Consider the following 24,576-nt stretch of genomic DNA (forward strand, 5'->3'; position numbering starts at 1 on the left):
GCCAGTTTCATTATGGAGATACTTGGAAAGAAAACCATAGAAAACTACCATCAAAAACCAAAATATGGTTATTATGTGGATAATATATATTCATCACCCTACCAGGTTCAGCTAAAAGAGATTAGACTTCACAGACCAGCTGAACAGCCTACATATTCTTAAATTTCGCTCTTGAACTTGAAAAAAACAAACAGGATTTGGTTTTATACAGAAAAGCTTAGGTGTTATTCATTATCCATAATAAAGCTTAGAGGTATTCACTAACACCAAGAGGAAAAAATGCATTTATTAAATTCACTAATATTTTGCTGGTTTTCTACCCAGTGTCATCAGAGTACAATGAAACTGACAGGCACACAGCACTAAACCAAGTAATTGCAGAAACAATTTAAATTGTAACTGACACCTAATGTCTATGGGTAAATCCATCTGATGGAGAAAAACATCTTTATTACATGGAATTTGTTACAAGTCTGAGAGGCTATTCTTAGCATCAGCTATGATGCACTCTCCCAACCTCCCAACAGTTCAGTTTGGTTGCATTAATTTATCAAAGATCTGGAAGACTATCATTTTAAGACCTAATAACTGGACTTCTCTGAATTAACATAATAATATCTGATCCATAGAGCATGAAAGGACAAAATGGTGTGAGTTAAACCAAGTAATTGTTTCTACAATTACTTGGTTTAGTACTGTGTGCCTGTCAGTTGCATTGTGCTCTGATTGTTGATGCTGAGTAGAAAACTAACAAAATATTAATGAATTTAATAAATGTATTTTTTCCACTTGTTAGTTAGTTATACCATTAAGCTTTATTACGAACAGGACTTGGACACTCCTTTATTCAGTATATAGAAACCCTACTCATACTGGATGATTACCATGCCACATCTAACCACCATCATGCTCAAAAGATAGGAATAATCAAAATGCTAACTATGTTGTCTCTAGTACTATAGAGAAGGGCAATTAAGGACTTAGCTACAACCTATATAAAAATAAATATAAAACAAAAACATCTTGCAAATCCCACTCCCTTCCAGGTACAGTAATCCCCTTATATTCCCATCTAGCATATCATCATCAAATTCCTGTCATCTACTCAGTGGGGTACAGGATATTATGATAATGATAGAACATGAAAAGTTACATCATTACTAACTTCTTATCAACAATTTTTCTCCAAATTAATCCATTATGGGTAAAGACTCCAATATTATAAGATCTTACATTTTCTCTTCTAAGTTACTTTTTATTGTATCCATCCACCTAAATCATGGTCTTCCTCTGGGTCTTTTTCCTGCCATCTTTGGCAAAGAACACTTGTTTTTGCTAACCTTTCCTCTCTCATTTTGTTTAAGTGGCCATTCCACCTGAGATTAGCTAATACCGAGTTATTTCCTAATATCCTAATTTTTAATATGATACTGACAACATCCATTTATTCCCCTAATCTTTCTCAGAACTCTCATATCTGTAGTCTTTGATCAAGTGTTTCATTTCTAACCCAGCGCCCATATCCATAAGTTAAAATTGGTTTAAATATTATTCTATACAGCTAGTTTTGTGTTTTGACTAATTTCTCTTTTATTCAATATAAATTTATTCAGCAAACTTCCTGCCATATCATTTTTGCTAATTCTGTTGTCTATTTCTATATTTGATTTGCCATCTTCTCTGAAATGTTTTCTATGCTTCTGCCTATTTTCGTTGTCTTTTTACTGCCAATTTTCATGCCAAATTTATTACAAGTTATTCAATTTAGGAAATCCTGCAGACTTGCACTGTATTCATTTAGAAATATAACATCCTCTGCATAAAGTAAAGAGCTGAGATCAACATTATCAATTTTGATAACAGATTTAATATCACTTTCCTTCATGTGATCCATATAGATGGCGAATAACAGCTGAGATAATGTGCACCATTGTCTCACACTGATTTAACATCAAACCATGTTTTGTTTATCTAGTTAAACACAGTGCTTTGCTTTCTTACATTTTTCTTTGCATTCTCTAAGGCAGAGTTTCCCTGACTTTTCCTATGACGGAACACTTCACAAATCCTGAAATTTTCATGGAACACCTTGGTTATTTTGTAATGTATTAATTAATTCAACATAAACATCATTAAATTAATTTGTGCTGATTTTCATTGACATATCCCATTCTGATCACCAAAAATTTATAATATAAGTACTTACAGTGAATGCGGACTTTTTCTCCTCCTTTTGTACATCCTGGAGATCGCTTTTGTAGGCTGGTGGTGGATGACTTACTATCTGTTGCATCACAAACACCTTCAATAAGAGATTTCTTAATACCAAAATTAAACAAAGTCCCTTGTCTCTTATTTATATTAAAATTTAAATCTGCAGGCCTATTACTTTTAAAAAGTCACAGCACTACGGTTTCGAAACTTTCGCCCTATAATACGAACTTGCAAAGAAAGTATTCAGTATTACTAGATTTGAGAACAGGATACAGACTACCTTGACCTTCAATTTTAGTGGAAAATTTTTCTTTATACTTCCTTGCTGATTGGTCACTAACATTTGCAACACAGATGTTATTTCTTTCAGTTTTGAGAACAGAGGATACACCGCCCATTGTTGTAATTGGCTTGCAGGCAATTTTTATGATCGGTCATAAACAGTAGTATTCTCTTTCCCGATTGTTGAAAGATTTCAATGTGTGAAAATTAACGATAATTCATGAATATTTCCATGTTTAAAAATATGCCGCATGGTCACTGACATTTGCTACACAGATGATACATCGCCCATTGTTATAATCTGCTTGCAAGCAATTTTTATGACCAGTCATAAACAGCAGTGTTCCCTTTCCCAAATGTTGAAAGGTTTTGATGTGTGAAAATTAACAATAATTCATGAATACTTCCACGTTTAAAAATATACAGCTTGGTCACTAACATTTGCTACACAGATGTTAATAGGCGTTCTGGGTCTGAGCTTTTCGACATATTCACAAATATTATTCTCCTCAGAATATTTCCACTGTAAAATATTTATTCATGAAAAATGCTTAGAAAACTAAAATGACAAATTCCAGGAGAACTTCTCGCAGAACACTTATTCACCTTCCGCGGAACACGGGATGGGAAACCCTGCTCTAAAGTAACAAGCAAGCTTACTGACTTACTTCCATGAACTTTTGACATGGTTTGTTTTTTTTTTCCCCTGCACTGTCTAACTTCTTGAGTCCGTTGTTTAATTCTGATTTTTCTATCCTTGCAGATAATCTCACCACATGCCTCTCTGGCTGAATCAGTCAATATTTTCTTCAGGGTTGCCACTGACTCTCCAAGGTTTGATTCTTGTTTTCAATCTTTTATTTTTTTCTTGAATAGTGTGTGTATTTAAGTCTACAGTTCATGTATGAAAACTGTTCAACTTTGGTTTGCTTTAAAACTTTCTTACTTCTTTTCAGTATGAAATTCAATTTTATCCTGCTCAACACTAAATGGGATCACTTCCAATTTAAAATCCTCTTTCTCTCTCTATATATGTACTCTTGTGTCCTGAAGAAGTGGGGAAAGCACTGCTATCAACAATATCAGAAGTACACATGGCATCATGCATCTATTGTTAAACCATTTTCAACTGTTGATTCCATTCCAGTTAGCTTTGATACAGTAATCTCTATTATTTAGCTAACTCTCCCAAAGTGCAGAAAAGTTGAGACTTGTAGATAGAACTGATAATTTTTTTTTTAAATCACATATGTGATCCTTATGCTGGAATGCTCAAGAATTTCAATATGATCACAAAAGTTTTAGAAGCTAGTATTGGTGTTTATTTTTTTCATTAATTTACCATTTTACAAAGTGGGCATTCTCACATTTGCTGTTAGTTGGCTATATCAGTGTATATTCTGCCTTTAGAAAGGCAGAATATAGAGAATTTATAATTTTCTGTTTCTTGGAAATCGTGTACTCCATGAGCAGGCAAAAAATTTATTCAGATTTCAAATTACCTACATTTGAAAAATTATTTCTAATTCCAAAAAAATCTATGTACAAAGAAAATAACACGTTTCTACATAAATATGAAATGACAATCATCTCATTTCCGATACCACATTTGAATTGCTTTCATTCTTTTAATCTTTTTCTGTAACTGAAGAACCCCATAAAGAAGAGCTTCAGCAGTGGGTGGACAACCTAAAAAAAAATATTATTTAACATTAATGAGGCTTTTGAGGTTAAAACTAAGCAAATTACATTATTCTCAAATAAATAATCTTTTAAAGTAAAAAAAAGTAACAAATTTGTCCTAAGCAAAGTCATCCTCCACAAAGATTTAAAGTTATTTTATTATTTATAAGGATTTCAACTGAAGATAAGTTGGTCAGACTCAGAGGTGGCAGAGTTTTCCTTCCTGGAAATTCATCTCTCAAAACAGCAAATTGGCTCAAATAACACCCAGTTTGGCCTCATAGCTTTAACTGCTTCAGCATTAATTCAAAACAATAAAACAATCCAGCCAATTTTTTTATGTGTGGAAATCTTTATTTTCTCCATTTCACTTTAAATTTTTATCCCTTATCTAGGCATTGGTGTTCAAAATGTGTCAAGCTCCTCCAACTTTCTTTTCTGCTTGGACAGATGCAAATTCCCAAAATTGATTTTGAAAATGTCAAAAAGTAAGACTCAAATCACTCCCCAACAGCATTTAAGCTTTCTGATTCCCTCATTAAAGCCAGTAACACTAAACTTCTGACTGTATCCACATGCTGACCTGGTTGAGTGAGTGGATAGCTCTCAACCAACAAGCCATGGGTTCAGCAGTTTGGTAAAGATTTTATATGGTAGATGTTCATGGTATAGTTTGAGACAACTATCCTGCTTTACTGGAGACCTGAAGTGGGTTGAAAAATTACTTTTTAATTTCTAGTGTAAGGTTTTCAAATTATGAAATGTTCAGCTCCTGTGATGCTAAAATATATAGTAGCTTTCCCTTTCATTGATCGGATTCACATAAATAGATCTACTAAAAAAAAATTATCAAACTACAAAACTAATCCCCTAAATTTTGTTTATATAGCCAAGATAGTGGATGAAAATAAAAGCTATCAGCATTTGTGATTTTTGTTATGCAAATGGTTTCTTCTTGATTGGTCATCATTATGTAATGGTATGATGACAAAACATCAGCACAACATAAATATCCATGTTTAAGCACTATTTGGACTGCACACCAAGTACAGCTTACCCCCCCCCCCCCGTTTTGATGAATACCAATAGATCAACATAATTCTGATCATTCTCAAAGCATGTGCTGTTCACTCCCCATACTGTACACTGCCTTTTCACACTCCTATTCCCCCTGATTGAAAATTAGTCCAAGGAAAACACATCTTTATCTGATAATTTTTGTGTTTTCTTGTGATGATAAGGTGAAACAATGTGAACAGTTGCATGTGTTCATAAGCCTGGTTCTCATTTAAAGGATGAAAATTGCTCCTAATATTAGCTAACTTAGTTTTGTCTATAGAAGGCATAATAAAGTTACTCATTTCTTTTTTTCACTGGTACAATCTTAAACCAAGCTGCTTTCTTTCTTTCTAAAGCAAAACCACTTACTTAACCAGGAAGAAAATTTAAATGTTAATTTATTTGAGATGAGTTAGAAAAATGTAGCATTAGTTTGTAAATGGCAAGAACATAATGCTGGTCAACACTATGACAAGGAAGAAGAATGGGAAGTACGAAAATGATCCAAGGTGATCAAAAAAAAGAGTACATTTACAATAGTTATATATGAGGGGAGCAGGTCTGGAAAGTTCTAATAAACATCTAGAACAAAAATGATATAACCATAAGAAAGATGACATCAAATTCCTGGCATGCACCCTCAAGGGGTGTACAGGATATGATAGTACTACATGAAAAATTTACATCATTACTAACTTGCCATCTACAATTTTCCTCCAAATCAGTCTGTTACTTGTTAAGACTCTAACATTATCAGATCTTTCATATTTCTATCGTCTAAGGCACTTTGTACCGTATCAATCCACCTATATCTTGGTCTTCCTCTGGGTCGTTTTCCTATCAACCTAGCAGAGAACACTTGTTTTGCTAATCTTTCCTCACCCATTCTGTTTAAGTGACCACCTGAGATTAGCTCTGCTAATGCATTCCTGGATGCCGACAATGTCAAGTTCTTTCCTAATATCCTCGTTTTTAATATGATATTACCATTGATGCCATCTGTTCACGCCTATAATCTTTCTCAGGACTCTCATATCTGTGGTCTCTAGTCTTTGGTCAAGTGTTTTACTTCTGACCCAGCACCGTTTGAACACCATCTTGTATATACGGCTAATTTAGTGTTCCGAACTAATTTCTCTCTTTTCCATATGAATTTATTCAACTGACTTCCTACCATACCAACTTTGTTGATTCTGTTGTCTATTTCCATATTTAATTTATCATCTTCACTAAATAGCTGAAATGTTTTACTTGTTCCACAGGTTCCCCGTTCACAACACAATTGACATTTTCAACAATTCTACCTATTTCCATTGTCTTTTTAATGCTGACCTTCATGCCATATCTATTACAACAGTTATTCAATTTAGTCAGGGACTCTTGCAAACTTGTAGCGGATTTATTTAGAAATATAACCTCATCCGCATAAAGCAAAGAGCTGACATTAACATCTCCAATTCTGATATCATGTTTAATACCACTTTCCTTCATAATGTGATCCATATAGATAATGAATAACACAGGGGATAATGTACATCCTTGTCTCACACCAGATTTAACATTACACCATCTTCCTGTACTTCCTTCAATTCTAACTGTCGACTAAGTATTGCTTGATATAATGCCCCATTGACACCATATAACTGTAGCGTATTGAATAGCTTCTCTCTTGGCACCTTGTCATATGTCTTTTCCAGATCGACACAACTTATATACAGATCTTTGTTATATTCCCATGCTTTCTTAACTATTTGTCGTAAAGTGAAGATCTGATCCTGACAGCCTCTATTTGGCCTGAATCCAGCTTCTTCTCAACCATTTCTCAAGTATGCTTGCATAGATCTTGCCAGGAACACTCAGTAGGGAAATACCTCTGTAATTCTCACATTCAGCTTTATTTCCTTTTTTATATGTGGGTACTATTAGAGCTCTACTCCAATCATCGGGAATTCGTCCCTCTGTACAGGCTTTCTGAACTATGCAGTGCAGCCTGTAAGACTTTTATACCACCATTTCTGGTCGAATATCATCTACTCCTGCTGCCTTTCCACATTTAAAGCCTTTGATGGCTTTTTCTACTTCAAGTATGGATATGTATTCCTGTTGAGTGTTTTTTACCACTGTGCTATCACAGCTTGTTTCATTTAGCAATTTTTCGAAGTAATTACTCCATACTTCAAGGATATCTTTTTCTCCTGTTTTCACGTAACCTTTATCATCTCCAACTCCTTTTACAGCACTCTTTCTTCCATTTCTAAGCTTCTTCAACAACCTCCAGAATATCTTACCACCTTCTTGATATTTATTTTCTATATTCTTGCCAAAGTCCTCCCAAGACTTTTGTTTAGCTTTCTTACATTTGTCTCTGTATTCTCTAAGAGCACAAGCTGACTTATTTGCCAGTGTTGTGTCCTGAATAATCAAAAATTGGGACAAAAGATTAATTCTATTCAGGAACAACTATCTTTGATTGTAGGCAGAGAATGTTGTGCTTTGGCAAGGAAATAAAATTCTACATTATAACTTTAAGGCAAAACTGAAGAAATATTAGCATAAGAAATGTGAGATTTAACCTGTTTGTACAGAGTCAAATAGAGAAATTTAGATAAGATTATAATTTAATCAGAGTATCCCATTTTATGTATTGCATGAATGCAAGTTGAATGTAAGCCAAAGTCCAAGGGTCACACTTTAGAATAGTGTATGGTCTAAGGGAAAGAGAAATTATAAGGAAAATGAAGCGAGAACGCATTCTCGGAAGAGCGCCATGTGGTAAAAAACGTAGCTAAGTGTGAGAATCTCCGAGAAAAAAAGGGAAGAATATAAGAGTCAAGCTCCACCCGCATGAGGCTTTTTGGTTCCTGTTTCCTGCGCTCATGGACGTTGGCCAGTGCTCTCCGCCAACGTGAAGATTCCGAGTCGGCCGTAGAAGTCGTGTGAGGCCTATCGATGTTTGCGAGGAAAGGTTAGCTATCTCTTCATAACAGAGTAGCTATGCCATATCAAGTGACCAGTAATCCAGATGTGTGCCCGCGGTACCAGAGAAAGTCCAGAGCGGTACATTGCCTTATCGACTCGGGGAAGGGAACCAGGCCGTGCTGTTATTGTAAGTGACCCGGAGAATAAAGGTGTCTTGATGTCCAGACAAGGCTGAGGATAGAAGAGAAAGTCATTCCATGGGACGGTAACATAAAAATGTTAAAGTATCTGAATTCCTATTAAAGATTTGTGTGTGTATGGACATGCTGTAGAGAACTTTAGAGATTATCCCAATTTGGCAGTGACCTGTCCCTGTTTTGTTTTAAAGAATGTCTCCCATTGTGAGATATGTGTAGAGACCAGAGCATGATTGAAGTTTGTATGTTTATAGAAATATTCTGGGGATCTAGTTATTATGCTTGTATTCTTGTGTTAGTAATGATATCAGAATTTTACTAGGAAAGTGATTATGTTAACCATGTACTTTAATTTTCTCATGTATATCTTTTAAACCTAAATAAAAATGTTTTATAGCATTCGCCTGACTTGTGAATTCAAATAGCCACTCATAAAATTATTATCGAACCTAGTGGGAGAGATATATGAATATAAGTTGATTTTTTAGACCACGACTGCATGCAAAGACAAAGCGAATTGAAATTAGTTGAATTAGTGTTAGAAAGCCACCTTTGAATAAGAGTCTCATCTATCCTATATATTGCTGGCACAGCAAAATATAAATTCGTCAATATTTAACAGACGGACTGTCTCAGAGGGTGGACTTTAAGGCCTTGTCCCATACTTAGACAGAGCCCTTATGAGTGAAAGAATTACACGTGACTAAACTTAAGAGCGGCCTAAATTTTAGTTTGTTTAAGGATAGAAGGGAAATAACTGTGTACGAGTGAGTAATGGAACATACAAATATATAGGCCGCTCTTAAGTTTAGTCACGTGTAATTCTTTCACTCATAAGGGCTCTGTCTAAGTATGGGACAAGGCCTTACAAAGAATTACACGTGACTAAACTTAAGAGCGGCCTAAATTTTTGTTTAAGGATAGAAGGGAAATAACTGTGTATGAGTGAGTAGTGGAACATACAAATATATATAGACAGTAAAAGGTAATAATAAACAAGAAAAGGGTATGCAACACCAGGAACTTTTGATATGCTTTCTTCTTTTCCTTCACTGCCTCTTTAACTTCCTGTGTCCACCATGGAGTTCTGATTTTTCTATCCTTGCAGACAACCTCATCACATGCCTCTCTGGCTGAATCAATCAGGATTTTCTTCAAGGCCTGGTTCCTGTTCTCAAACTCTTTCATTTTTTCTTCAATAATCTTTGTGTATTTTAGTCGACAGTTCACATCTGAGAGCTGCTCAACTTTTATTCACTTTAATACTTTCTTACATGTTATTCTTTTCAATATGAAATTCAATTTTATCCTGCTCAGGACTAAATAGTGATTGCTTCAAATTTCAAATCCTCTGTACACTCTGGTGTCCTGCACCAGGGAGAAAACATCACTATCAACAATAACATAGTTCCTTGCCTCTTCTCTCCATGTGAATTTGTGCACATTTTTATGTTGGAACATGGTGTTAGTAATAACCAGTCCATGCCCTGAGCAGAAATCCAACAGGTATTTGCATTATTATTGGCTTTGCTCTTTTCTCCAAATTTTCCCAAAATATTTCTGTATGTCTGACAATCATTTAATACTCTGTTATTCAGATCCCCAACAAGGACCAACTTTTCCTTTTTCATTGTGTCAGTTGCTTTTTCTAAAGCTTCAAAAAATTCCTCCACTTCTACCTTAGTGGGACCATAGGCACAAATAAGTCTCATTGTCAAATTCCCTATTCTGATATTTGCCCACATCACTCTACTTGACACTGCCTGCCAATCAAGAAGATGAGCCTCGTATTTTGTGTTGAATACTATGGCTACTCCTTCTTTTCCTTGATTGTCATTTCCTGAATATAACATTTTGTATTTATTGTTCAGAAAGATTTCACCAGTTTTTGTCTTTTTTGTTTGTCAGCCCTATTATGTTGATCTGATACTTATCTAATTCCTCAGCTAGCTCCATTTCTTTGCCATTCAGGCTTCTTATGTTGATAGTACCGATCTTTAACTCTGGTGATGTTGAGTTGGGGGTGTGCTTTCAGATTTGTTCCAGTAGCTGACTTTTCGCTGTTCGCCCTGGTTCCCTGGCGATGCCCCATCGGTATGAAATTTTGTCATGTTGTACCATCATTTTCTATATTGGTTTAAGCCAATAAGAATACAATTTGGTTGGCTAAATCCTAAATTGCCAGCCCATCCTCGTTCGTTCAGTATCCAGGTAGATACCCAACGGGGTGCACCACGAGACGGTGAGGATTGGACATTAGGTCAGAAGCCGTGGTCGGTTCTCCGCATTCCTTTAAAGGCTATGTGGAGGTCTTCTCTCAGTTATACAGCTTTGACCCTTAAGCACCATATCTTAAAACTCTTTATCCCCCATGTTTTGTTAGATTGTAATGATTTGTTCCTTTAGGATATATAAGATGACATAAAATTAATTTTTGTTCTAGGTGTTTATCAGAACTTTCCTCCCCTTCATATATATTTATATTTGATGCAATAGATTTACTCGGCTATATGATATAATTAAAGAAATTTAATGACTAGAAGCTGAGAAAAAATATCATTTGACAGCATAACTAGTTTTGTCTTCTTAGAAGACTTCATCAGATGCATAACATGAAAAGAGAAATACAAAAATGTACATTACAACTATATCACAGCTATAAATTAACTTACAAACTTGAATCAATAGAGCCTGTCCTCAATCTGATCCATCTTAATACTGACCTTCGCTATAAATTATCTGATTGTCGCTATTCAGCTTTAGCATACACAAAATCATGCCCAACAATATACGTTTGCATGTTAATTTATAGCTGTTGTTCTCTTGTAATGTTATGCACCTGATGAAGTCTTCTAAGAAGACAACTAGTTGTTCCTTCAAATAATAGTTTTTTCTATTTTGGTATCTCTCGGCTTCCAGTCATTAAATTTAATTAAGTCATTCATTGTCATAGAATCTAGAGCTGTTTATGCTAATGCATAGACCTGTCACTTGCAACATACAGGCTACTTTTGTTTAGCCCTGCCGCTTTTTTTCAATGCCATTGGCTTTTTACTCAAAATTTAAGACATTACTAATGTGTTATAAAAACTGATATAGGAGGAAAATTCGGATATATCTTTTTGGATGTTGTTCGCTGTCTCCTTATCCCAGCAATATGCATTCATCTGCTGTTAAGCTGTTAAAGAAAGGGGTTTTAGGAAAAGTGGCGATATTATTTGAAAAAATCTGGGTTTTTTATATTTATATTATCAAGGGTCGGCAGAGAGCAATGGGGGGGGGGGGAAGGATCTGAAATATAAACTATTTTTTGGGGAAGAGGAAGGATTGATGGGAAAAGGTCAGGGGTGAGAGTTACCTTTTCCCATCAATTCTTCCTCTTCCCCAAAAAATAGTTTCTATTTCAGATCCTTCTCTCATCCCCACCCTTAATAATAATATAAATATTAAAAAAATGGATTTTTTCGAATAATTCTCCCACTTTTCCCAAACCCCCTTCCTTTAACAGCAGATGAATGCATATTGCCAGCCAACAACAACATCCAAAAAGGTATATCCCAATTTTCCTCTTATATTGGTTTTTATAACACATCAGTAACTTAATGGAAAGTTAACCAATAACAGAACAGATGCATTACAAAAAATTACATCTCCCCCCCAACTGTATAAAGATTAAGCAATTCATTTATTGTACAGAGAGAGTGTCAAGTCACACTTTCATGACATGCTCACATCAAAACCACATAACAACATGAATTCTATTCTCATCATCATGCGTATCAGGGATTTAGGCCTAGCACGGCCTGTTCCAGCCTTAGAAGTCATCGTTTAAGAGGACGTCCTGGTTTTCTTTTTCCTAATGGCTTGTACTTTAAGGCTGAATTCTATTCTTCAGGTCTTAATTCTTTTTTTTTTAATGATCATATAATGTACTTTAGAAACAGTGAAGTGGTTATCCAGTGACCACCGAGGACATAAGATAGAACTATCTTATCAATCCACCTTTGAATGTGTGCATGTCTTAGTAAGACATGCACACATACAAATCTGGTGTGATGCAGCACCATCATGTTAGAAAATTATACTAGAAACAAAAAACACATGACTTAGGTGAAAATTAATTAAATTAACATATGTATTTAGAGCATCTTCAGTACAACTACAAAAAAATGGAACAGCATAATATACAATTAACAAATATTCTAAAAAGCACCACAAATGTTTCAGTAAGGTAAGAAATGATTAGAAAAGATTAGTAGATTAAAAAGTGCTATCTCCCATAAAGAAGAAATATAGACCATCAGATCTATTTAAGTTTGGACAATGTAGTAATGTTTCACAAACTTCCTTATAAAGACATTCCATACATAATCAGCTCTTATATAGGATTTTAGTTTTATTCCAGAGGACTCTATGCTTAATAGCCACATGTTCACTGAATATATTTTAAATAGATCTGATGACCTATATTTATCTCCTTTGTGAGAAATAGCACTTCTTCAATCTACTAACTTTTTTAATTATATTTTTAAATTTCCAAAGCTTACTAAATCTATTGTGGTGCTTCTGTGAATTTTATATTATGCTCTTCCTTTTTTATTTTTACTTATACTGAAGATGCCTTTGGATACATAGAAGAAAATTAAAAATTTATTTAATGTAAGTCAGTCATTTCTTTTATTTCCAGCATTATGCTTATTCTTTATGTTCTTTCAATTCTAAAACAGCTAGAAAAGATGAATATTAAGTTAGCCACAGAAACCATGAGATAGGACCATCTCATAGCATACATCCAAAACCTGGTATAGTGCAGCACATTGGAAAATAATGAGGATTAAATTAGCAGCATAAGACACAGTTTAACATAAAAGAAACAATTTTGAACAATTCTGTTAATATTTCTCTAGTAATTTCAACTTACATCTTAAATTGAAAACAAGAACCAAACTCTGGAGATTCATTTGCAAATCCTGAAGAAAACACTGATTCAGCCAGAATGTGGTGAGGTTGTCTTGCAAGGATAGAAAAAAATCAGAACTCCATATTGGAGTTCTGATTTTTCTGAGCTCTGAAAAGGAAGCAAAGAAAGCAAAGCACTGTAAAACTAGCTAAACAAAGTCACGGGAAGACTCTAGTAAGAACATAGCAAAAATGAAGGCAGGAATATATATCCATACCTGTGGAAAGGCAGAGTAGATGATATTTGACCAAAAATGTTCAAATATAAAGGTACTAAAGTTTTACAGTGCTGCAATGTGTAATTCAGAGGATCAAACTCCTTATGACTGGAGTACAGCTCTCATAGTACCCATCTATGAAAAGGAAAATAAAACAATGTGAGAACTGCAGTGTTTCTGGTAAGATTTATGCAAATGGCTAAGAAAAATTGTGGAAGGAAAGCTTGGTGAAGAACAAGCTGAATTCAGCCTGGAACAGATTTGCACTTTAAGACAAATAGTTGAGAAATCATGGGAATATAATAAGGATCTGTATTTAAGTTTTGTGGATCAGGAAAAGACACAGGACAAGGTGCCAAGAGAAAAGCTGTTCAAAACACTAGTTATTTGGTATAAATGGGACATTATATCAAGTGATAGATTATATTTGAGGAAAAGTCAGCAGTTACAATTAAAAGAGGTAAAGTTGAGAAATCATGGGAATATAATAAGGATCTGTATTTAAGTTTTGTGGATCAGGAAAAGACACAGGACAAGGTGCCAAGAGAAAAGCTTTTCAAAACACTAGTTATTTGGTGTAAATGGTTTGATGTTAAATTGAGTCCTCAGATCTTATGCCTTCTGAGAATGAATCCTGTGTTCCACTTCCCAGTTTCCAAGCTCGATTCTATAGAATGCCTCGGTTTCACACTCAATGTAATAAATAACCTTTGTAAATCTCACTCATATATTCTTTTCCCTTAAAAATTAATGGGCTATGGCAGCCATATACAAATTTAAAAAGTGAAGTAAGAGGCCAAATAAAACTTTGTTAACTTGTCATCAGTAAGTAACAAGCAACCTTTGGTTCAGAACTCCTTAATAATTAAAATTAAGTTGTTTAACTTTTAAAAAGAAAATCTTTTTGGTTGTATATGATTTTAATTTCCTGGTGTGATACTGAAACTCTGCTTGTTTGAAAGCTTGTCGATGCTTAAAAAAGTTCATTTGTTTTCTAGAATCTGGTCTCACACAGTAGTGGTACAGGTTTTCCGCTAAGAAACTTGGAATTCATCTCACAAAACAGACAAACCAGCTGGAAATATACACACCGACTTCATAGCCTTAGCTGTTTCAGCTGTAATTGCAGCATCATTCAAAATCTAATCAGTTGGATTTAGTTTAGAAGATTCAGTTCATCAATAATTGTCATCTTTAAATTAAAACTTACCAGGCACATATATATCTACAGGAATGATTCTATCACATCCTCGAACAACAGAATAGGAATAATGATAATAGCCACCACCATTTGCACAGCTACCCATAGAGATCACCCATCTAGGTTCAGCCATTTGGTCATAAATCTAGATTTAGATAAATAATTAAAATAAATACAAATGCAAACATTCTATAACACATTGAGTTATATAATACACATCATATCACTTTTTTTTCATCATCAAAAATTTAATAAATACAGCTGACTCATTACAGCAAATAACATCGATACACACACACACATACACACACTTGCAACAACAAATTACTGACCAAAATCCCTATAGGCACAATACTATTCTAGAAGAAATTCCTCTTATGATCCCTACAAGTTTGGTGTAGTGAGAACCAAGTATAATACAAATAATCAAACAAAATCTAAAAACTTGCCCGATGTTATACTTTTTCCTATCCGACACTTCAGCAAACTGCAATTGCATGATACCTTCCCACAATTTCCCCTCCAACCTAAAAAAAAATGCAATAAACCAACTCCAGAATGATACCATGGATTAACTTCGTTCTGAATCTTATGTCATCAAAAACAAATAGCATTGTGTGGTCTTCAAGTTCCAGAAACTTGCCATCTAGTGAAAGACAGAGCTTAAAATTGTAAACACATAAAGCAAGTACAAAAACGATTGCAGAGAATCATTAAAAGATGAGTTTCATAACGATTCTTGTACAGTGACACAATTCATTATCATAAATGAACCTAGAATGATTCTTGGAACACATAATGTAGACATAATTTTCTCTAATTCAGCCATTAAAATAGTTCCAACGGAAATAAAAAAAAGTTGATAGTGATCCTAAATAAACATGGTACAGTTATACTGTAGGGTGGTAATAAAATTATATATACATAAGCATGAGTGGTAAAGGTCAATAGCAAACCCACTCTCTAATCAACACGATGCAGGCTCGAATTCCACCATGGGCACCGTCATTTGTCAATTTCTTTTATATGGCAGATGAATTTTATCATTTGCCATGAGAATGCTGCCCTGCTTATTGGAAAAATGAAGTGGCTTGAAAAGAGTTACAGGGATTTGTTTTAATGAATTTTCTTTAACAGAGTAATGATGCTATGACATTTTATTCAGAGCTTTTTTTTCCTTTTTTTTGCAGAGTGAATTCACTATATATTAGAGCAATGTAGCAAGATTTCACAGCTTTCTTTGTATACCATTCCTTGAGAAAATACTTTTTATGTAGGATTATAGTCTTTTTCCAAAGAATCCTGCATTTGTAACAGATGGTACTTTCTGCAAAGTCAGACTGTTCTGGCTTATAGATTTTGCAGAACATGCATTCCCTCCCAAACACAAAATTCTTTGGAAGAAGACTAAAGTACTCCCTATATGTATAATGTATAAAAGTATAAATATATTTTCTCATGTATAAATGCCATTTTCCATGAGAAAATGGCTTATGTATAATAGGCCAAATGGCTAAATCTTCACAAGGCTTTTTCAAAGGAGGTGAGTTAGGTGGTATCATATGAAAGTGGCAGAGTTTTCTTCTCCTAGAAGCTTAGGTTTTCATTGTAGAAAACAAACTGGCTAGAGAATTCACAAAACTGACAGGCATAGCAATTATTCAGATAGAATTAACTACCTAATCAAATCATAATTAGGCTTCTAAAAAAAACATTTTACTTGGCCGCAACAGGCTACTGAGTTTAACACACAAGGATGAATTAATCAACACTTCAAAAATGTACAGGTATCATTCCAGTAAAAAAATAAAAAAAAAGTATAAACATCTGTCTTCTCAAATGCTCACCATGTATTTATAAACAAATCCCATAATATAACATTGCAATCCTCTCCATGTTGCAGTTTTATGTGTGTATACCCACATATATATATCAACTCCCACACACAAAAGGTTAAGAGAGAGGGGGGGGAAAGGAATCTGTTGATTTTTTATTTGAACAGCTAGCAGTTGTAGTCTTCGGAAAGACTTCCAAAAAAAAAAAAAAAAAAAATGGATGATATGAAAGAAAAGAAATTGGTTTGACATGTTTAAAGGCTAGATAATAAATAAATGTTGAGAAGCAGTGGCCAGCTCAGCAGAAAAACATTCATGAAAATATCTACAGAAGAGACATAAGGCAGAAACATAATGTTTCTGCTTTATGAAAGACAGAGTAACTGGAGTGAATCTGTGGGAGAGGGAATATCTATTAATTGAATTGTACTATTCTGGACTGCATCAAGCACTTGTAGGGAGGTTTTTGGTACACCATCCTAAATGTGTGAGCAGTATTTGAAGGTTGGATGGATTTGTGACTTATACAGCAATTGTACGGAGAAGTGATATCTTGAGCAGAAAAGGACATCTGGTTTTCTGGAATGAAGAGGATATAGTTGTGATGTGATGTGCTTATGCAAGGAAAGGTTTAAGTGTTAAGTGAGTCCAAGAAGAGAAATGTGACATTGTGAAAGTTAGATGCTATTTAATGGGAAAAGAAATTAAGTCTTTCGTGTAAGAAAGTGTAAACCATCAGTAAATGTATACAGATGCTCTATGGTATTTTTATTTAATGAAATAAATGTAAACTTAAATTTTCTGTTTCAAATTATCAGTTTCTGTTGTTAGTGCATTTATATTATGTAGAAAAGCACAATTGGTTGTTTATAATAGTTGCGCATTGTAAATATATTATGTTTAAGTGTAGCATTAATTATTTTAACAGAGTGAGTTCATTCACTTGATTTTGTGTGACCAAAATAAGAATTAAAATTTTAGTGTTTGGATATGTTAGAATACATAAGTTAAAAGACATGTATTTCACTGAAAGACTGAGTTTTTACTGCTTACAAACAAAGTGCCATGAAGATAACATGTAATGGCAGCAGCTTCTTTCACTTTATAACTGAAGCAGAACCAGAAATGTTATGCTATCTGGAGCATGCATGAGTGGAAAGCACAGGGTAAGTAAGTAAACAGTTGAAAATAGTGCTGTGAGGGAGAGCTACAGATATGACTGATATGGAAGAATTTTTGAAACAAGTTTAATTAGTAACAGTAACAGGTATTTCATAAAGAAAGAAGTTTAAAAGATTTTAGCTCTCATGTTACAAAGGTAAATGAAATAACAGTTGTGGAAGAAATTTAAAGGAACTTGATAAATGAAGTTTCTTGTATAAGAGGAGAAATGTTTATCTGATATTAAAAATTCAATTAGTACAGTAATGATTTAATGACTATTTCAGAGAATAGTTACAGCAAGTTGATTTTTAAGTGTTTGATCATTTTTCTTTGGAAATCCTTTGTAAAGGAAGTTGGGAATCTTGAAGAAGAAAGTGGAAAGAAGAACGTTTTTCTGGAACACTGTCTAGCATTCCTTTAAACGAGGAATGTTAGTCAGTGTTCGAATTTCTGAATTTTATTCTCAAAATGTGAACTTTCGTATCTCTTACTAAGAATAGGAAATCTACTTATTTTCAAGATAAAGTGGTTATCAGGAGAGAGAGACAGGAGAGAAACCAGTGAAGAAATAAAGAAACTGTTTCCTTCAACAGCAATCCACATGTAAGAAATATAATGTTCTTTTTAGCTGGCATATTTTGGACCCAAAAACCAGATAAGATATGATTCGTTTAATTATCTTTTTAGATTTTAAGACATGTTTCTGTTGTGGTTAAAGTTCAGAATCTTGTATGTCTTTTAATGTATTTTAGTATTATTAAACTTTTTGTCATTTTTTATAGAGAAGTGTGAAGATTCAATTCACTTAATTATCATTGAGGTAAAGATTGATTTTTAAGAATAGGAAAGAATTATCACAGCAACATCTAGGATCTTACTTGTGTGCTTAGATTTCAGTATAAAAATCCTATAATCACCAGGATTTAATAAATAATAATCTAAACTTTCTACAAATAGTAGCAGTTAACATTTCTACAAAAAAACTGCATACACAGATCCAAAAACTGAATTCCAAAATACCAGATTTAAAATCAAATAACAAAAATTTAAAACAGCATGGCTTAATATTATAAGACTTTGGCTAGAATTTTTCGATAGTTTGAGCAACTGACAGTATTTTGCACAATTATTGAAAGTTTTTCACAGTTAGATATTAACTATTATGAAATTTAATATTTAAGATGCTGAGGAAAAATGTGAACAAATTTTTTTTTTTGTTAAAATCAGATAACTGCCACAAAAAAATAAGTATTACTTTACATAAAGAACAAATATATTTTTCACTGTGGTAGTGAAGTGGCAAGTAATATCAGTACACTAGTGATGCATGCTGTAGAATTAATCTTAGGTACTGGTAATTTTACTTGTTCTCTTGGAATATTAATTGTCCTATGAACAGAATTCTGAACTAATATTCCTTTTAAGTAACATATCTTACTACCATAAATGAGTACAGAATGTTATGTTGACTTATTCATAACCATTTGCAACTGTTTACTGTCCATAATCATTTGTAATGTGTCTTGGCTTAAACACAGTCCAGAAATGAAACAGCGGTCAAATGTTTGAATATAAAACACAAAGAAAGGAAATTATGAATATATGCAAACATGTTAAGTCTCTGCACATAATTCAGAAAAAAACCAGTACAGTTCTTGACAAAACGGTGGATTTTGTTTAAAACAATGGACTATACATGGCAATGGAGATGGTGGCAGCCATCAGAGGTTATATATATATATATATATATATATATTAGGATAACCAAGTTATTTTATAAACTTGGTTATTTTAACTCCTAATCCCAAGTATGCAAACAATTAAGTTTGCGCCTGAAACAAAGTTCAAGTCTAATGATGGTACAACACCAGGGCAATGCATTGTAAAGGTGGGTAAAGCTCTGATCACTATTCTTAGTATTTTCCCATAATGTAAAGCACATCTCACTAGAAGATGTATAGTGCAATGCATTATGGGTGGGGGTCACTACCCAGACCAGTTTCAACCTTTTTTGAGGTCTCCTCAGTGAGTAGCTAGACCCTAAATACCAAGGTTATAGTAATACGGAGCCTTATCAACTTTACCTATAGAAGTTGGAACAAGGTGTTTTTATTTTTAATAAAAATCTCTGGAGGAGATATAGATATATCTATACCAAGTTAAAAAATTTATTACATCTATATCTCCTCCAGAGATTGTTATTAAAAATAAAAACACCTTATTGCAACTTCTATAGGTAAAGTTGATAAGGCTCCGTATTACTATAACCTTGGTATTTACAGTATATCCCCAAGTTAAAAAATTTATTACATATATATATATATTCAAGGTATACATTTTTGGTCGTTTTTATAGATAGAAATATACTTTTATTAATACAGACCAGTATTTTACAAATAAACATTTATTAAAACCTACCAGTTTCGCCAGCAAACTGTCTGGCTTTTTCAAGGTATTATGGAGATATGAAAGTAAATGCAAATTAAAAGGAACATAAAAAACGTTGTAAACCAAACTAGTATCTATGGTTACACGTTTCGCGTGACAAAGATGGCTTATTGTTCTTATTCATTATCACGCATGCGTGTTTGTTGTAGACTTGTAATGTGATTACTGGCTAGCTGTAGTTCAGATTGATTGAGAGAGAGGATCAAGCTTTTCCACGAACTGTTGAGAATTATACCCTGATTTCTGTTGAGGTTTCCGCCGGTTATTAGTACTATTGTGGCTTCCTTAAATACACGATGCCTGTAGTCGTCATCGAGATATGGCATGGAGCTGTTTTGCCAATCTATCGTGTGGTTAGACGTGCAGAAATGATGTGCTAAGCCGGAAGAAATGCTTCTGTTGTGGTTTATACATCACCAACATGTTCTTTTTGTCTAATTTCTAAACTTCGTGAAGTTTGTCCAATGTAGGCAAGACCACAGGAGCAGGGAATGTAATATACTCCTGGATATTTGTAGAACGGAACTTTATCTTTTGGAGATCCTAAAACTTGTCTGATGTTGGTGGTTGGTTTGAAGACCACTCTGATGTTGTTGGCTCTTAGTATTCTTGCTATTTGATAAGAAATTGACTTGATGAAAGGTATCACTACAGTAGAAACGTGCTGACGGTGGGATTCTCCTTGTCTGGGGTTGTCATTGTATAGATATTTTTTGATGATGTTTTGAGGGTATCCATTTTGTGATAATGTGTTGGCTATTAGTGAGAGTTCATTCTGTGTATCCTCCTCTTCTGATATAAACTTTTTGGCTCTATGTTTCAACATGTGGATAATACTCAGTTTGTGTGACTTGTGATGGTTTGAAGTATAGTGAAGATATCTTCCAGTATCTGTGGGCTTTCTGTAAATGGATAATTTGACACTGTTAGGTTGTTTTTTTATCAAAATATCTAAAAAATGCAGTTGGTTGTTGTTTTCTACTTCCAGAGTGAATTTTATCTTGCTATGTATTGAGTTGATTTTATCCACAAACGATTTAAGGTTGTCTAAGCTGTCTTGCCATATGATGAATATATCATCCACATATCTCCGCCATGTAGATGGTTTCGGAGAGATTGCAGAGATAATTTCTTTTTCAAGTTTTTCCATGAAAAGGTCTGCACAAGATGGTGATAGTGGGCTTCCCATTGCTAGGCCTTCTAATTGTTGGTATATGGTGTTGTTAACTTTGAAGAAATTAGATTGAAGGCAGTGTCTAAACATCTGTGTGATGTCTAGAGGAAAGAGGTCTTGGATGATGTTTATTACCTCTTCTACTGGAACATTGGTGAAAAGGGATACAACATCTAGGCTGGCTAGCATGTCAGTTGGTGCAATCGTAATGGCTTGGAGTTTATTTACAAAATGTTGACTATTCTTGATATAGGATTCTGATGATCGTATTTTATTATTTAATAAGTTTGCAAGATGTTTTGCCAAAAAGTAGGTTGGTGATGATCTTCCATCAACTATTGGACGGAGAGGTATATCCTGTTTATGTATTTTAGGTGTTCCATATAGTCTTGGGGTGATAGGATGTGAGGATTTTAGCGTTCTCTTCACTTCTTCTCGCCAATTGTTACAATTTCTGATTAGTTGGTTTGTTTCATTATGATTTTTAATTGTGGGGTCTCTGTCTAGGATTTTATAAGTTGAGGTGTCTGATAGTAATACGTTTAACTTATCATAATAATCTTTAGAGTTGAGGATAACTGTAGAATTTCCTTTATCAGCTTTTGTAATAATGATATCTTTATTTTTCTTCAAGTTGAGAATTGCATTTCTTTCACTTATTAAATAATAAAATACGATCATCAGAATCCTATATCAAGAATAGTCAACATTTTGTAAATAAACTCCAAGCCATTACGATTGCACCAACTGACATGCTAGCCAGCCTAGATGTTGTATCCCTTTTCACCAATGTTCCAGTAGAAGAGGTAATAAACATCATCCAAGACCTCTTTCCTCTAGACATCACACAGATGTTTAGACACTGACTTCAATCTAATTTCTTCAAAGTTAACAACACCATATACCAACAATTAGAAGGCCTAGCAATGGGAAGCCCACTATCACCATCTTGTGCAGACCTTTTCATGGAAAAACTTGAAAAAGAAATTCTCTCTGCAATCTCTCCGAAACCATCTACATGGTGGAGATATGTGGATGATATATATTCATCATATGGCAAGACAGCTTAGACAACCTTAAATTGTTTGTGGATAAAATCAACTCAATACATAGCAAGATAAAATTCACTCTGGAAGTAGAAAACAACAACCAACTGCATTTTTTAGATATTTTGATAAAAAAACAACCTAACAGTGTCAAATTATCCATTTACAGAAAGCCCACAGATACTGGAAGATATCTTCACTATACTTCAAACCATCACAAGTCACACAAACTGAGTATTATCCACATGTTGAAACATAGAGCCAAAAAGTTTATATCAGAAGAGGAGGATACACAGAATGAACTCTCACTAATAGCCAACACATTATCACAAAATGGATACCCTCAAAACATCATCAAAAAATATCTATACAATGACAACCCCAGACAAGGAGAATCCCACCGTCAGCACGTTTCTACTGTAGTGATACCTTTCATCAAGTCAATTTCTTATCAAATAGCAAGAATACTAAGAGCCAACAACATCAGAGTGGTCTTCAAACCAACCACCAACATCAGACAAGTTTTAGGATCTCCAAAAGATAAAGTTCCGTTCTACAAATATCCAGGAGTATATTACATTCCCTGCTCCTGTGGTCTTGCCTACATTGGACAAACTTCACGAAGTTTAGAAATTAGATAAAAAGAACATGTTGGTGATGTATAAACCACAACAGAAGCATTTCTTCCGGCTTAGCACATCATTTCTGCACGTCTAACCACACGATAGATTGGCAAAACAGCTCCATGCCATATCTCGATGACGACTACAGGCATTGTGTATTTAAGGAAGCCACAATAGTACTAATAACCGGCGGAAACCTCAACAGAAATCAGGGTATAATTCTCAACAGTTCGTGGAAAAACTTGATCCTCTCTCTCAATCAATCTGAACTACAGCTAGCCAGTAATCACATTACAAGTCTACAACAAACACGCATGCGTGATAATGAATAAGAACAATAAGCCATCTTTGTCACGCGAAACGTGTAACCATAGATACTAGTTTGGTTTACAACGTTTTTTATGTTCCTTTTAATTTGCATTTACTTTCATATCTCCGTAATACCTTGAAAAAGCCAGACAGTTTGCTGGCGAAACTGGTAGGTTTTAATAAATGTTTATTTGTAAAATACTGGTCTGTATTAATAAAAGTATATTTCTATCTATAAAAACGACCAAAAATGTATACCTTGAATATATATATATATATATATAATAAATTTTTTAACTTGGGGATATACTGTAAATACCAAGGTTATAGTAATACGGAGCCTTATCAACTTTACCTATAGAAGTTGCAATAAGGTGTTTTTATTTTTAATAACAATCTCTGGAGGAGATATAGATGTAATAAATTTTTTAACTTGGTATAGATATATCTATATCTCCTCCAGAGATTTTTATTTGTAGAATACTGGTCTGTATTAATAAAAGTATATTTCTATATATATATATAATTATTCACTTATATTTAAGTTACTCTATTAACATTTTTATTCCATTATTAATAATTTATTTTTAATAATTAAAATATGCTAAAAAAAGGTAAAAAGACAACAGTCCAGAAATGAAACAGCGGTCAAATGTTTGAATATAAAACACAAAGAAAGGAAATGGTGAATATATGCAAACATGTTAAGTCTTTGCACATAATTCAGAAAAAAACCAGTACAGTTCTTGACAAAATGGCGGATTTTGTTTAAAACAATGGATATATTAACTATACATGATACATGGCAATGGAGATGGTGGCAGCCATCAGAGGTTATATATATATAATTATTCACTTATATTTAAGTTACTCTATTAACATTTTTATTCCATTATTAATAATTTATTTTTAATAATTAAAATATGCTAAAAAAAGGTAAAAAGACAACCCACAGAACAAAATACTTACTTGGAAAACCTATGAATATTTTAGTATGGGAGCTAAAATTTAGGTAATCCTGAAACCCTACTCTAGATATCAAATATACTTTTCGATACACCAGGTAATGAAAATCAACTCCATCTGAAAACATTTACAAGCATCCATAATACAATGACATTTGAAGTTATAGACTGTTAGTTGGAGAGTGAGAATGCTACCCATCAGCTAATAAGGCTAGCAGTATTGCATTTGTATTGATGAAAAACTGCAGAGAAAAATAGAAAGGAAAGAGGATTTTACAAT

General features: G+C 33.8%; 1 protein-coding gene across 2 annotated transcripts in view; it reads right to left on the reverse strand.

Moving 5' to 3' along the window:
* Positions 1–3,962: 3,962 nt before the first annotated feature.
* The window catches only part of LOC150108608 (uncharacterized), a 49,256-nt gene continuing 28,642 nt past the window's right edge, over positions 3,963–24,576 (reverse strand). For both annotated transcript variants that reach the window (XM_090416069.1, XM_090416070.1), the window contains exons 4-5: positions 14,742–14,877; positions 3,963–4,185 (exon numbers count right to left, since the gene is read on the reverse strand). In XM_090416069.1, coding sequence (XP_090272195.1) covers positions 4,088–4,185; positions 14,742–14,877 — 234 coding nt within the window. In that variant the 3' untranslated portion in view covers positions 3,963–4,087. The remainder of the gene's footprint in view (positions 4,186–14,741; positions 14,878–24,576) is intronic.

Source organism: Typopeltis vanoorti, chromosome 3 (assembly GCF_054136105.1).
Source record: "Typopeltis vanoorti isolate ZY-2024b chromosome 3, IOZ_Tvanoo_1.0, whole genome shotgun sequence".
In the NCBI taxonomy this organism is placed as follows: Eukaryota; Metazoa; Arthropoda; class Arachnida; order Uropygi; family Thelyphonidae; genus Typopeltis; species Typopeltis vanoorti.